Genomic DNA, 15,633 nt, shown 5'->3' with positions numbered 1-15,633 from the left:
TCTGTGTCTCTCTCTTTGTTTCTCACTATCTCTTCCACTAACCATTGAACCTCTCTCTCTTCCTCTCAATTTCTCTATTCCTCCCTGGCCATTGAACCCATCGTCGATCTTTCTATGGGTGGATTGGCTGGGGTGTGTGGTGGTAATAATGGTGGTGATAGACGGCTCATGGGGTTGGGTTTGTTGTTCACTGCGTCTTTGAGTTCTTTGAGTTGAGGCTTTTGATGGCTATTTGTTGTGATTCTGAAAGTTTGAGGTTGATTTTGGGTGAAGGGTTTGGTGTTGCAATATTTGAAGTTGATTTTTTTATTTTTTATTTTTGTTGGGTTGTTTGATTTGAATTGGGTGGAGCGGATCAAATGATAGGTTGGTGGTGGCAGATCTGAGGTGGGTTGCTGCCTTTGTGGTGGATTCGGTGAGAAAGTGTTGGGGTGAGAGAGAAAAGGTTGGAGAGAGATGGAAAAAAAAAATCATTTTTTTAACATTGGCAATGAACAGTAACTCACCACAAAGTAGTGTGGTACTATTCATCTCTAGTTTTTTTTGGGTTATTTTGAGGAGATTGATGCATGATTAAATTGTGGGTGCTTGACTTTTTTTTTTTTTTAACATCAAGCTAGTTTGACTAACCAGATGTGAATGCTCTTAAGAACCCCTTATTAATCAAATTGAGCTGAAAGTTGAAACACTCAAATAGATTATTTTAGTAGTTACGATATAAGTAATATTTTTTAGAATCACAATATAATTTGAATATATGATGTTGATTATATGATGGTTGCTTTTCATTATTAGATTGATGTTTATTTTTTGGGTTATGTAAGTGGAAGCCTTTTATTTGATCACAAAAAAAAAAAAAAAAAAAAAAAAAAAAAAAAATTCAAACCAACCAATTAAAAATACTCAAGAGTACCTATAAGTCTTGTAACTCAATTAATACCTCCGAATATTTTTAACCAAAAAGTCTAGCGTTCAATTCTTTTTTTCTTGTTATATGTATTAAGTGTGAGTTTGGATAGCGTGTTTGTGTATTTCCAGTGTGTCTACGTTTTTTTCTGTGGGTTCCGTATACTATTCATGAAACCCGCAAGTATGGTTTCAGCAAATCTAACTATCTAATTTTAAAACTGGGTCCCACGGCACTATTCACACATTTAAAAATTATTTCGCTACAGTGTTTTTAGTTTTTATTTTTCAGCAATAAGCGGTATCTAAACAGACCCTAAATTATCAAAAAACAAATACTTTAGGTAGCTTTTATAATTATTATTGTTGTTGTTGTTATTATAATTCAATAATTGATGACCTTAAACATTTTTGTTAGAAATAAATACTCAAATAGACATTTTTTTTTTTTTTTTTTGAGAATTACTCAAATAGACTTTAGTCAAAGAAAGAGAGGTGGGAATATGATAAATCAATAACATAATGAAATGAAAAAACTTGGGAGGAATGAGCCAAAAGCCGGCATAAAGACGGAAATTTTGTTTGGAAGTGTGATAAAATAAGCAACCAAAATGGAAGGATGACGCATTGACGGACCCCAAACCCAAGACCCACCCCCACGGCATAGCACACCACAAGCCTCAACTCAAGCCACACCAAAAAAGGAGTCCAAATTTGATTTGAATACTCACAGTGAGCGGTAACATTAACAAACACTACATCAGTCTACCTCTCTACCATTCCATCCATGATTCATGTGACATGACACTGACTTTTATATCCATTTCTTTAACCCAACTCCCAAACACCAAGTCAAAAAGATACTTTGACTAAGTCTTTGTCTCATTCCCACTCTCTCCTCACTCTCCTGTTAGTCTGTTACCAATGTTGGATACCTAAGGGCTAAGGCCATGTAGATTTTGGACATCTGTTATAGTTAGAGGTACCCATCCAACACAACTAAAATCAAACTCAATTTAGCGCTGTGTATTGATTTTTGTGGATTAGCGAGTTGAGTTGGGTTATAATTTTTGTGAATTTAGGCCTATTGTATGAATTTTAATCATTTATTATAAAACAAATGTTTAAATAGTTTATGAAAGCCTAATTATTTTTACAAATTATGAAGTATGTATGTAGAACCATCAATCCAACTCAAACTATATAGATTGGATTTTGTTAGTTTTTACACATGTGATGAATTTGGTTGGTTTGAAAATTTCTCAATTTGACAAAGTCAGGCACATTCCTAGGTTGAGAGTATTAAAGCATGGAAGTTCTAGTTAGTTCAACCAGTAAGAATTTTGTTTTTGTTAAATAAAGACTTGAGATTGAATTATATCTATACTAAAATGAAATTTATCAATATTTTAACAAGCTTTTATCATGAAGCACATCATTAGTACATTAAAATTTTCATAGTTTATAAATTCAAATCCTATTACATGTATCACTTTTCGTTCCTTTATGAACTTTGAAACAATTCTTAGCCAAAAAAAAGAAAAAGAAAAAGAAAAAAAGAGGTCTGAAACGATGTGTAAAATGGGAAAGAGAATGTAGAGATTGTTAAAAAGGGCAGATTTTATTAAAGGAGGCTGTATTGTATACAAAGCAGAGGTAGCAAAAAACAAAGAATGGAGTTAAAAGCTGTTGAATCCTGAAAAGACGGAGAGACAAACAGATGGAGCTGAATCTTATCTTTCAGTCTTCTCTTACTTACTAGTATTATATATTATATATACTATACTCCTCCTAATAACTAAGCAATTAGTAACGACTTTTGTCAGCTCTGCAGTCAGTGTGGATCTATCTTTTTTTTTTTTTTTTGATAAATGGAGTTTGTGACTTTGAATAAGAAAGAAAGAATTCCCATATTGGGATAATGGGCCCCACTATCTCTATTTGTTCTTTTCTTTGTTGTTGAGGCCCTGGCCCTGTGCTCTGTGTCTGACAGGTTGGGCCAACAAATATGGGTTTAACCTCTCACCAGCCCATGCAGACTCTCCAAAGTCTAGAAATTTGCACTTTATTTGGGCTTGGGTTGGGAGGCCGATATATGGAACCTCTTTACCTATTAACTTTTGTTGGAAAACATAGGAAGGAATGTGAATTTGCCACTTATTAGGTCTCATCCTTCTACTTCTAGCCGACGGATGAGCTCGTGATCAAAGTTTATGATTTTTCTTATGTGAAGAATTTTGAATAGTTACAAGACTTTTTGGTATTGTTATATATATATATATATATATTTATATATTATGGCTTTACATTAAAAATCCATACAAATAATTTGCGGCATATCTATGATCTCTAAAATTTTACAAGATTGATTGTTGTTATAATCTCCAAAAAATAAAAAATAAAAAAAATAATAGTGTATCAGAAAGAAAGAAGTTTGTTGAATTCAATATGTAAGTTTTGTAAAATATTCTCCCCCTAGCTAGAGTAAGGTGAGGGATATTTTTTTTAAAGGGTACTCTTCAAACTTGTTGGAGCTTGGCAACTGGAAACCACTTGGGGATGCCAAAGTGAGTCATGGAAAATTAATACAGTATATTATTATTATAGCAAGTGACTAAAAAATCCATTCAGGAAAAGCGAGTAGAAAATCCATTGAGGAAAGTAGTAATAAATATCTTTTATGGGGATACCGACCAGAAAATCTAATTGGAAAAAGAAAATCTCTATCACACCACGGGAAAATAGAAATTGCATACGATGCGCCTATAAAAGGGTTACTTAGGTCTACTCCCCTAATAAGTCACAACAGAAAATTGCTTTCCATTAAGATATTATTATACTATATATACTCAGCTTTAAATTAAAGCCTCAATAATGATATAGAGAGTCATATACAGACAAAACATATATATATATATATATATATATATAAAGGAAGGATTTTTAAAATACAAAAAGTCACATGATTTATCATCATTCTCAAGGGCAATTAAATAATTGGCATAAGTTTTTGAAAACCATGCTTTATATATGTGGAACAGGAACACCGACTTTTTACACTCAAAAGTTCCACAACAATGATGGTTAGCTTTAGCTAAAACCTCCCAACTTCAAACTTCAAACAGCTTTCTCTTTTTCATTATTTGCCATCACTGCCTCTCAAATACGTTTTTGACCATAACAGCAACCCCAAACTCACCCACTAAATTCAGCTTTAAGTTTACTTTACGTAACAGATGTTACATTTTATTTTATTTTTTCTTTTATTATTAAATTCTTAAGTCAATAGATTGTGATTGACATACAATAAAAATGATGTTAGTGACTCGTCCATATAAAAATAATGTTTATACTAATAATAATTTTTCATCTCAATAAATTATGAAAAAAAAAGTTGTAAAATTGCTCGCATCTCTAGCACTACTCTTGAACAATGTTCAGTTCACATAGTTGAATATTGGAACATTTTTATATACTAAGAATTCAATCTCCTTAAGTCTTTCAGAAGCTAGAACTTCAGACATCTAAAAAGGTCTTGCTCGCTTTGCTAGATGTAACGAGGCTTATTAGGCATGTAAATTGGAAATGAGTGTCTCCTCCTGTCCTGTCCTGTGTTGAGACACCTTATCCACCTTGATGGTTTATAATGCTGCATACATTCTCTTAATCTTCTTGTACTCCAATTCAGCTAATATATCAAACTTCTCATCAAAAAAACAAATAATCATGGGGTAGGCCTAAGACTTGGAAGTTGGAATCACCCTCTAAATCCACGAATGAAGATTTTGACTAATCCCAACTACCCACCCCCTCCAAACAAAAGCTAGGCCAAATTACGATTTTGGTTGCGATACATTTGTCACAGTTTCAATTTCGTCTCCTATATACTTTAATATGTCAATTTTGTTTATCTTTTAATATTCAAAATGAAGATCCCAAACTATTAATTGTGTTAATTTCATCTAATAACTTACAAAATTAAGTTAATTTCATCTCTTGATATTCAAAGTCAAATCATTTTTATCATTATAAATTGATGGATGAAATTGATTCAAATAAACATATAGGGATGAAATTGAAATGACCTCCAATAGAGAACAAAAAGTGTAATTTGGCCAAATGGGTATTAGGATTTAGGGTTGAAATTTTACTGTAGAAAATATGTTCATTTCTTTCTGTCTGTGTCTGAGTCTGATTTAAATATAAAATATTGAGCCTGTAATTGGTTTTGGTATGGATTAATTATAGACATTTGGTCCATAGGAATAAGCAAAAACCAAAATGGATTATCAAGAGCTAACAACAAGAATGATTTTTCTCCAGTAGATATGAAAATCTAATTTGAACTTTTTGCTTCAATTTGGTCTCAACATCAACAGAACAGATAAAATTAGATTGTTGAAAATCATCAAATATTCCACAGGACATAGATTGTATAACCTAGATACTGCGGGATCTGCTCCTAAAAAGTAAAAAGGAAACCAAAAATATCCCAAAGTTGTACAGGAGGAAATAACTAAACGGACAAAACTTCAAATCCAAAATGAGTCTCACATAATGCATGAACGTGCAAATGATGACATATTCTATATTGAAGATTTGACTAAATGCCTAGAGCCTAAAATTCTAGGACATAATGAGAAAACAAGCAAAATTTGACTTCAGAAAAGTATATTTAGATCATGGTATTCTTAACATGCAGCAAGATATATTCCAATAGCACCACTGATGTTGCTTTACCTATGAGATAAGCACAAGAATCTAAAATCTAAAGTACAAAATATAAACAAATAGCATAATTTTGTTTTAGGACAACCAGAGCTCTTGAGAAGAAATTACTATGAGAAAATTAAAATAATTGCAACAATTAATTATATGTTGGGTATACATGCATGAGTCAAACCCTACATTGAATAATAATAAAAAGAATAAGTGATTGATATAAGAGAAATAATATGTCTACAACATTTTTACAACAAATCCTAAGTGGCAAGTTGTTACTAGTTGTTATTATTAGGGCAAAAAAGTAATCTTAATGTTAGTTTCAAATTTGAACCAATAACAACTAACCACCTGTAATTTGTTATAAAAATGTTGTAGGCGTAGCATCTCTCTTGATATAATATATTTGAACCCAAATTTATAGGCTTAAGTTTTTTAAGTTTATGAGAAAGTTATATTTACTACTCAACTGAAATCTCTCAAAGTATTCTCTCTGTTACTGTTGTCCCAACATTTATAGCATGAGAAAGGTTTAAGTTGAACATCTAGATGAACTTAAGCTGGGGCAAAAATTACTTACACGCACGAATAGGTCAGATAGCTTAAGAATTTCACTGAAGAATCAAATCCATTTTTGTCGATTCAATCAAATTCCCATTGCGACTCCACCAAACTCATAATTTTGCTATTAGCTTGATAATTTGTAGCATAGATTTCACATTTAAATAGATGCTTATGTTTTACTAGCACTCGCCCTCACGGGTGAATCCAAACTCCATCTCAATAAATGGGACAAAACACTAGAATTTCAACTTTTAAATGGGACATTGTTAGAATAATGTTATCAGAGAATTAAAAGAACACTCAATTTGCCAAGGTTATCAAATATGAACAAGTTCCATACAAAGCCGACCTGTGAGTTGGGTTGAACAAATCCCAAAAAAAGCTATGGAACAAGAGAATCATGTACTCATGTGATATGCATTAGTGTCAAATGAGAAACAACAATCATTGAAGGAAATAATTTAGGTTGTTTCTTTACACAAAATCAAATTAAGCCAGTAGCAGAAGAAGAAAGGTGTCCAGACACACACACACAAAGAAATATGTATGCACACATTGAGAGCAATTTTAAAATCTCATGCTAATCTACATTCAATCTCTACATGTTTAATCTTCCTTTTCCACAAAGATGCCTGTTGATGGGCTTTACAAAACCCTTAATAATAAGTCATTCCTTTGAGAAATCATAATCCTAAAAAAAGAGTAGCATATTAGTAATAATAATTGTTGACCGAGAACTAATGATACTTATAGAAATTTTAAAAAGACTACTAATATGACCTCATATTACCAATAATAGTCTAAGTGTCATGCCGTCTACTAGAAGTATGATAGCCACATTAGCTTTTAATTAATTGGTTTTGGTGGAGGTTGCGTAGTTGATCTTTTTTCCCACTGTACTCCCTCTCTTCATCTTCTTCTTAAATTACCAGTTTAACAAAAACGGCTGCAAACTTTGTCTCTCTGTCCTCAATTCCAACTCCTGCTACAATTATGCTCTAGCTTTGTGTGGTTGCCAAGAAACAAAATAATAAAAAGGGAAAATACAGTCTTCCAATGACAAGCCGAAATGGACCCCCCGCCCCAAAAAAAAAAAATCCTTCTAAATGAAACTGAGCATTAATTAGCACATTTTGGCTATTGTATCATCCATTTCAAAATTTTAAAGTAAAATGCATTATATAAAAGATAATTACTGCATTCATGCAAGGAACAAGATATGACTGACCATTCATGAATATCTTAACACAATTTCTGGTCCTGAATGCACAAGTAGCAGAATTCACTAAAATCCAATTTAAATTTGCCAAGAAACTAACATGACCACAACTGGTTACAACTAGATACTGTAGAAATCAACTTTATATTATTTCTAGAATTCTCATGTCTTTTTAAATGACAAATCTGGAATAAAGAACAAGTACAGGAACTAGCACTACGTTAATGGGACTTAAGAAAACAATGCCTAATATTAAAGAGTAGCTTAATTTAATCATTCCATCTTATGTGGCAGTCAACAAAATTTTATAACTAAATGAGAACATGTACTAATGCTTGATACAATCCTACCAGTCCCTTCTTTTCTCTTTGAAACATAGAAATTGGTGCAAGGAATGCATAATTGCATACGCTTAAATTGGATGAAGTTCATTAAAACAGCAATGACTGATAACCTTGAATTGGAAGCTTCCTTAGACTAGAAACTTGTAAGAGAAAACAGATAGTATAACCAAACTAACATGTGAATGTAAGAACACTCATTTGCAATCACAAACAGATTAAAGCAATTTTATGCAGAGAAAATGAATTTAAAATCTAGTAAGCAATCAACCAAATGTCATTCTTGAAAACCGTTGTTATATGCCAAACACCCCCCTTTTCTCTCATGACAAATAACATTTTCATATTTCATTTGTTTTGTGAAAATTCAGTAATTAGATAAATACAATAGCCATGCTAAATTAACATAGTTATTTATTGTCAGTTACATGTGATACAAATTTGCACATTTATTCATACACAAAGATATAATATAAATGGAAACAACAATCAAGAAACTATGTTATCTGCCATTATAAGGCTATAGCTTACTAGTGTTGCCTTGTTTCCAGCAGTAAGAGCACAATAAAATGAACTACATAATCAACAAACAGATGCCGCAACTCATTACCAAGGAAAAATACGCCAAATTTGACTCACTTAGGTATTTCAGATAAAGGTGGCCAATTGTGCAGGTCCTAAAGATAAAAGAAACCATGAAGTGCAGAGTGAGGGAGGTGACATTGCAAGGCCTGAACTCTCTTAAAACCCACCACTTTTCTTCAGCCATGTAACTCCTTTTCCTTTGGGATTCCAACGCTAACATTGAAATTCATAAACATTCACAGTTTCTGTTACACACACAAGGACACAGTCACACAAAAGCAGTAGTTTCAGTTAATTCATGTCCTAACTAACCCATAGCTTGATGTACGAAATCCATCCCAGAGGCCTCACAAGCAAGATCAGAAATTTAATTCAATGCTTTGGAGTGCTTGAAAGTTTCATGTTGGTTTTGGAAAAGAAAAGATTAAACAGCAAATAGTTAGAGAGGAGGTTACAATTGCCAATTGAAAAAGATACAAACTTGTGAATCAAATCCAGAGACAATTGCGAAAACCTTTTTGTCAAATTCAATAATTACCAGAATTACACAATAGTAAGACAAACAAAATACAAATGGCTCAAATACGATTTCAATTTCCCAATAATGCTAATGCTACAACTTTACAAAACTTTCTTCTAAAATTCCAGCTTTCTATAAACAACAATAATTGGAAATTAAGACAAACTGCAGCACATCAGATACCAAAACTGTGACAGGGAGAAGAAAGCAAAGGCCAAGGAACAAAGATTTGAAGTCTTTAGTAACAGATGTGATGACGAAAGGGAACAAAAAATAAGCTACCATGAAAGACTCCATTACTTTGTTCTCCCTAAGTTTTCTTCCACTCTGTCTCATCCAGTGTTCTATTATATACAGTGGACAAGAATTAAATTCAACTCCAATTTCAGAGGTTTACATCATTGTTACCACATCTGCGTAGCCATGGCCCAGCCAGATTCAGGCTTGCAAGAAACGTCTTTTAAGTCCAATTAGGGATGAGTGCTATGAACTAAGGTTCTTTTTCTCGTGATTCATCAATAGCAGTGTCTTTCAATGAGAAGTCATCAATACTATCATTTTCTGTATCAACCTGAAGCTCTTTAAACATTGCCATCACCTGAATCATGGTTGGCCGCCGGAATGGCCTATCATCTAGGCATTCAAAGGCAATCCTCAGATACTGGAATAATTCAGCCTCACCAGATTTCTCTGTCATCAACTCCAGGTCAAGTATCTCATTGCTTCTCTTCTCCCTCTGAAGCTGCTTTGCCCATCCAACAAGGTTGTTGTCATCACCAAACTGGGAAGGGTCTATTGGCTTCTTGCCCGATATAAGCTCTAGCAGTATGACACCATAACTGTAGACATCTCCTTTTGCTGTGCACCTGAAACTTTGGTAGTACTCGGGGGGCACATAACCTGGAGTTCCTGCAAGGGTGCTCACACTGAGATGAGTGTCAAGGGCATTCACCAGCCTTGCCATGCCAAAATCAGAAACTCTGGCTTCAAAATTCTCATCTAGAAGAACATTACTAGACTTCATGTCCCGGTGTATAATGTGAGGTATGCAGCTATGGTGAAGGAATGCTAGACCTCTTGCAGCCCCTACAGCAATCTTCTTTCTAGCTGTCCAATCAAGCTTTGAGCCCCCGCCTTTATTCCTGTCATGAAGAACAGCCTCCAGACTCCCCCATTTCATGTACTCATACACAAGAAGCCTCTCCTCTCCAATCTTACAGTAACCCATCAACGGAACAAGGTTTCGGTGCTTGATCTTCCCAATAGTTTCCATCTCTGCCATAAACTCCCTATCTCCCTGACCAGTTACATGAATAAGCTTCTTAATTGCAACAACACAGCCATCTCCCAATTGAGCTTTGTAGACCTCACCAAAACCTCCAGAACCAATTAAGCTGTCAGCACTGAAACCATTTGTAGCTTCGAGTAGATGAGCGAAGGTCAACTTCCGCAGAGGTTTTTCAAATGTAGCAACATTGATACTAAGGGGTTCAGGAACACTGGAAAGTTTCCAGCTGCTACTACCTGAAGTTGGAAGACTATCAATGTATTTCTCTCTTTGTTCTTCCTTGAGCTGGTATTTCTTCACCCGATAAAGAGCAAAAGTAAGTCCGAGGATACAAGAGAGGAAGAATGTGATGCCAATGATCATCCCAGCTTCCATTGACTGCTTCTTCCCCTGAGTTGAGTAACCTGCAGAGTGGCTTTGAGAGACACAAGGGGGCAAGGGTACCCCACAAAGGCCGGAATTGTTCTCATATCTGGACGCTGGGAAAGTGGTCAGCTGCCCTCCAGAAGGGATGAGGCCAGTGAGGTTGTTATTAGACACATCAAGGTCACTAAGAAAAGAGAGTGTCCCTAAGGACCCTGGAATGTATCCTTGAAGATAATTGTGTGAGACATCCAGAACTCCAATCAACTTAAGACCTCCAAAGCTGTCAGGAATGTTTCCACTTAGACTGTTATGTCCCAAATTCAGGACTTGCAAGAAGTTCATTGAACCTAAGTCTTGGGGAATGGTTCCAGACAAGGAATTGTAAGCTAGATCAAGATAGATCATACTGCCATTGCTGGGGAATGTATAAACTGTCCTGCCAGAGTAGATTCTGGTTGATGAGCAAGAGTGAACCATAGGAAAACTTTCCAGCCTCCCTTCTCTGATTCCCTCAAATTCAACTAGTCCTCCAGCACCCCTGCAAGCTGTTCCACCCTCATTTCTCACAAATACAAACTGCTTCCCAGAGACCCTTCCAGCAATGACAAGGCCAGCTTGATTGGCAAGCTCAGATGGGATAGCACCATAAAAGTCATTGCTGTTTAAATCAAGCCAAATGAGGCTCTCGCACTTGCCAAGCTCTGGTGGGATCTGTCCGGTAAGTGAATTGTTACCCAATTGGAGGATAGCGAGGTTCAGGAGATTCCCAATACCAGCAGGGATATTTCCAGTGAGCTTGTTGCTAGCAAGTGACACCCATATCATGTTTGTGCACTTGCCAATTGACTGTGGAATAGTTCCAGTAATAAAATTGTTGTTGAGGATCAGTGACTCTAAGTTTCCTCCATCTACACAAATGCCTTCTGGTATTTCCCCAGTAAGGTTGTTTGCCCACATAACCATGTCGGAAAGATTTGGTAACTTCCAAATTTCCAAGGGAATTGTGCCAATCAGGTTGTTGAAACTAAGATCAATTGTCCTCAGGCTCTTGCAGTTGGCAAGCTCCGAAGGCACTGTCCCAGACAGGTAATTGTCAGCTAGAAGTAGCCTTTCCAGAGCTGATGAGGCTTTGGAGGAGCAGAACTCAGCTGGAACCTTCCCTGTAAAGGAATTAGAACTGAGATCCAGCACTCTTAGTTGAGTACAATTGGTCAGAGAGAGAGGCACAGGACCAGTTATGTTGTTGAATGGTACAAAGAGATATCTCAGGTTTTGGAGAGTACTCACAACTGTAGTGAGGAAATCTCCAGAAAGTTGATTGTTGCCAAGTTTAAGAGAACTCAAAGAGGAGCACTTTGCAAAAGTCGAAGGCAACCCACCAGAGAGTTTGTTTACAGAAAGATCAAGCTCCCGGATCCCCCCACATAACTGTCCCAATTCAGATGGTATCTCGCCAGAAAACTGATTATTGGCCAAAGCTAGTAACTTTAAATTCTTCAAACTTGCCAGCAAGACACCCGGAATTTTAGACTGCAACATATTGTGAGAAAGGTCAAGTGTCTCCAGAAGCTGACAGTGTCCTAGGCTCATTGGGAAGTCACTGCCAGAGAGGATGTTGTGAGCTAGAAAGAGTGAAGCTAAATTGGGACACATCCCAAAATCAAGGCTGGACAAGTTGCCAGAGAAGTTGTTGTAGGAGAGATCTACATGGTAAAGAGATGCAGGGGAGTCAGCTAGAAAACTAGAGGGGATAGACCCAGATAAGAGATTGTTGGAAAGGTCAATAAAAGTGAGATTTTTGCAAGTCTTGAGGGTGGAGCTGAGTGATCCAGTGAGTTTGTTGTCGGAGAAGTTGAGTGAAACCAAGTTTTGGCAGGAGGAGAGAGAGTAGGAAAGGAGGGAAGAATCAGAAATGCGATTGCGAGAAAGATCGAGGTGCAGAAGAGAAGAAGGGACATGGAGAGTGCCACCAGGGATTGAGTTGCGAGAGAGATTGAGGTAAGAAAGATGATTACAAGAGAGAAGGAAAGAGGGTCCTGGAAGAGGGTCTGAGAAGTTGTTGGAAGACAAGTCTAGAGTTTGAAGGCTGGAACAGGAGCTTGTGGTGAGATTGGCAGCTGAGAAAGAGTTGCCTTGCAAATATAGGAGTTGGAGAGTGGACACCGCTGTGAGAAATGGAAGGTTTAAGCCACCAATAAGACCTGCATAACTTAGATTCAAGGCTACTACTTGGCCATCAAGAGAGCAAGAGATGGCTTTCCATGAGCATGGACTTGAAGAATCATCATGCCAATCTGCTAAGAATCCCTTGGGATCAGAATCAACTGATTGCTTGAAGGCCATCAACAACCCCACCACATCATTGCTTTGTTGTTTTTGAGCTAATTCTCTGGCGCCTGAACCTGAAGTCATTATTACAAGGTGAAAGAGAAGCAACAACAACCACCCCATGATGCCTTGTCCTGATGATATCGACACCCTCCGATTCCATTCTCTCTTCATTTTGCTCAGCTTTTCATCACCAAACTGATCAGCTGACAGTTTAAACAAAAAAAGAGTTTGTGTCTATTATTTAGCATATATTTTCTTTGGGAGAAGAATCTTTTTGCAAAAGGAGGTGTTTAGTCTCTACTACTCTCTCTTTCTACATTTACAATTAAATGAGAAAGCTGGATCCTTTGACACCTCTCTATGCTCTCTTCAAGGACCAATCTTTCTTTACTTCATTTCAGATCCGGGCTAACTAATTAAACTTACTCTTTGCTAGCTGCCTCTTGATGCTTCTTTAATTTCTTATAAGACTCCACAGGAAAGCTGAAATATTTAGAAGAGGGATAATAGTTAGCAAGAGAAGAAAGTGAAAAAATCACGGGCAAAAGCTGGTAATGATGAATTACAAAGCAAAACACAGAAGTGCTTGTATGTAATTACTGACAATAATAATAATTGCAATAAGAACAAAAAGATAAGGAAATGATTTTGAAAGAAAAAAAAAGTAGGCAGACGACACTAGTAGCTGTTTTGTTTTGCAAAAAGGTCCAAAATCAGTGTTGGTTTAAGGAAAGAAGGAAGGGAAGGAAGATACCTTGGACTTGTTGGAGTGACAGACTTGAAAGAAGTACGATGTTCAGAAATGTCGGCCGTGACACAAACTTAAGCCTGTCATATCTGGATCCTATAGTAGGACTCCAGAAAATAGATAGATGGTATAACACATGAAAAGAAAAGCTCTTTTTTTTTTTTTTTTCCCTTACGGTTGTAGCACTAAAAATTTACTGGCTGGTGGTACTACTTCAGGGGAAGGCAGAACCAACCCAGTACCCAGATATCAGACCCGCAACTATATATATATTATTGGATTTATTGCTTCACGCTGCACAGGACCACCACAGGGCCAAAAAGTAGAAAAATGGTTATAGAAGGAGGAGGAGAAGAAGGAAGTGGGTGTTGCAGAGGAAGTAAAGTTACATACCAGAACAAGAATAGAATGGAGTACAAGACAAGTTGGAGACTTGGGGGCAAAAGAGAGAGTGAGAGTGAGAGTGAGAGTGAGAGAAGAAAAAAGTAAAATTGTGGGAGTGGCGCTCCCAAAATTTCGTTCTCATTTTTCGGGTCCAGTCAAACTTTGGATTTGATTCCCTCTCTTTCTCTCTCTCCCCAAACTCTGCCTTTTTGAGAGGGACAGTGTTCCTTGTTGGATGAGTTACTCTGCGTGTACGTAATAGTGTTCCTTGATGGCCATTCATACGGATTTTAACTTTTTTTTTCTTTTTTTTAGGTGAGTTTTCTTTATAGTTTGAGACTTGAGTAGTTGGGCTTTTCTTTCAAATCTTCAATTTCCAGTCAGACTATATATATATATATATATATATATATATATATTAACTCGTCCATTTTTTATTGAATTAAACCCTTCCTTTAATTTGCTTATCCAATCAAATTTGAAGCCTTTTAATAGACATAAGTAAAAATCTAGTTTATAATGAAAAACAAAAAGAAAGAAATCGAATTTGAAGCAAACTTTCGAAAAACTTACTTTGTTTATCAGTTCAAAATTCAAACACTGACTAGGGCCTCGGATGATTATGAGTCATGAGTTATGACACAACAAAGCAATATGACCAAAAGTGTAGGACCAAAAGCAATGAAAATGTGACCCACTGAGAGTCAGTGACCAACAACTTCGAGTGTCCAGCATTTTTTACCCACGTCTACACCTCAATTTTACCCCATACAATATCCATCTCCACGGAATATAAGTGTATAATATAACCGTATGTTAAAAGCAAAACTTTGAACAATACTGGTTTAAGTGATAATATAGTGATAATGGTATTTTCTATTATATCTCTAAACTTAGTAGTTGAACAATTAACGAGCATGTCATGTTTAACAGGAAAAAAAAAAGGGTTTAACTTATCTCTAATATTATGTATTTAAAACAAAATGAGATTTCTAATTAAAAAGTAATAGAGGTAAGCCAAATCCAAAAAGACAAATCTCAGTTATCATATGTATCAAACATGAATAAAAAAGCATACCCTTCAATCTTAGATCATGTAGAATACTACAAACATAACAAATTTTATGAATGTTTTCACAATTTGTCAAGGTAGTGATTGTTATTAGTTTAACATTATCTTTTATTTTTAGTTGAGATTACTACCATGGACACTGATTTATTGTACAAAGAATCATAATCCGTTAGTGGTAAAAAAAATAAAAAAAAGAAAAAGAAAAAAAAGAAGGAAATTTGTTGTGAGATGAATGTAGATGATGATAGGGAAAGAATAATTAAAGGAGAGAAAGGGGGGGAAAGTCGATCTCCCAAGTCCAAGAGCAAGAAAAAAAGCAAACACTTTTTTTACAATGGGGGATAAAAATGGATTGTATTGGGAGGAGCAATATTTGTCTTGAGGTGGTAGGGAAAAGTGGTGGGTAGGCTTAACATATTTAAATAATAGTGGGCATACAAATAAATAAATAAATATTGAATTTTAGGAGGATGGCATTAGGGCGCGGGGCGCGGGACTTGAGGCTTTGTAGACTTTTCATAGTAGAGTTGTGTTGTGTTGTGTTGTGTGAGAAATGTGAATTTGTGATTGAATGACAAAAATGATAC

At 35.7% G+C, this 15,633-nt stretch overlaps 1 protein-coding gene across 1 annotated transcript; it reads right to left on the bottom strand.

Annotated features, from left to right (window-relative positions):
* Positions 1-8,898: 8,898 nt before the first annotated feature.
* On the bottom strand, positions 8,899-14,176 carry LOC115955415 (receptor-like protein kinase BRI1-like 3). The gene is made up of 2 exons (XM_031073533.1): positions 13,597-14,176; positions 8,899-13,325 (listed from the first exon to the last, which is right to left on the bottom strand). The coding sequence occupies exon 2, from the start codon at positions 13,011-13,013 to the stop codon at positions 9,348-9,350; it is 3,666 nt and encodes a 1,221-aa protein (XP_030929393.1). The 5' UTR covers positions 13,014-13,325; positions 13,597-14,176; the 3' UTR covers positions 8,899-9,347.
* Between the last annotated feature and the right edge of the window lie 1,457 nt (positions 14,177-15,633).

The sequence above is a fragment of the Quercus lobata genome, chromosome 8, assembly GCF_001633185.2.
Source record: "Quercus lobata isolate SW786 chromosome 8, ValleyOak3.0 Primary Assembly, whole genome shotgun sequence".
Lineage (NCBI taxonomy): Eukaryota > Viridiplantae > Streptophyta > Magnoliopsida > Fagales > Fagaceae > Quercus > Quercus lobata.
This window is presented reverse-complemented; position numbering and strand designations above follow the sequence as displayed.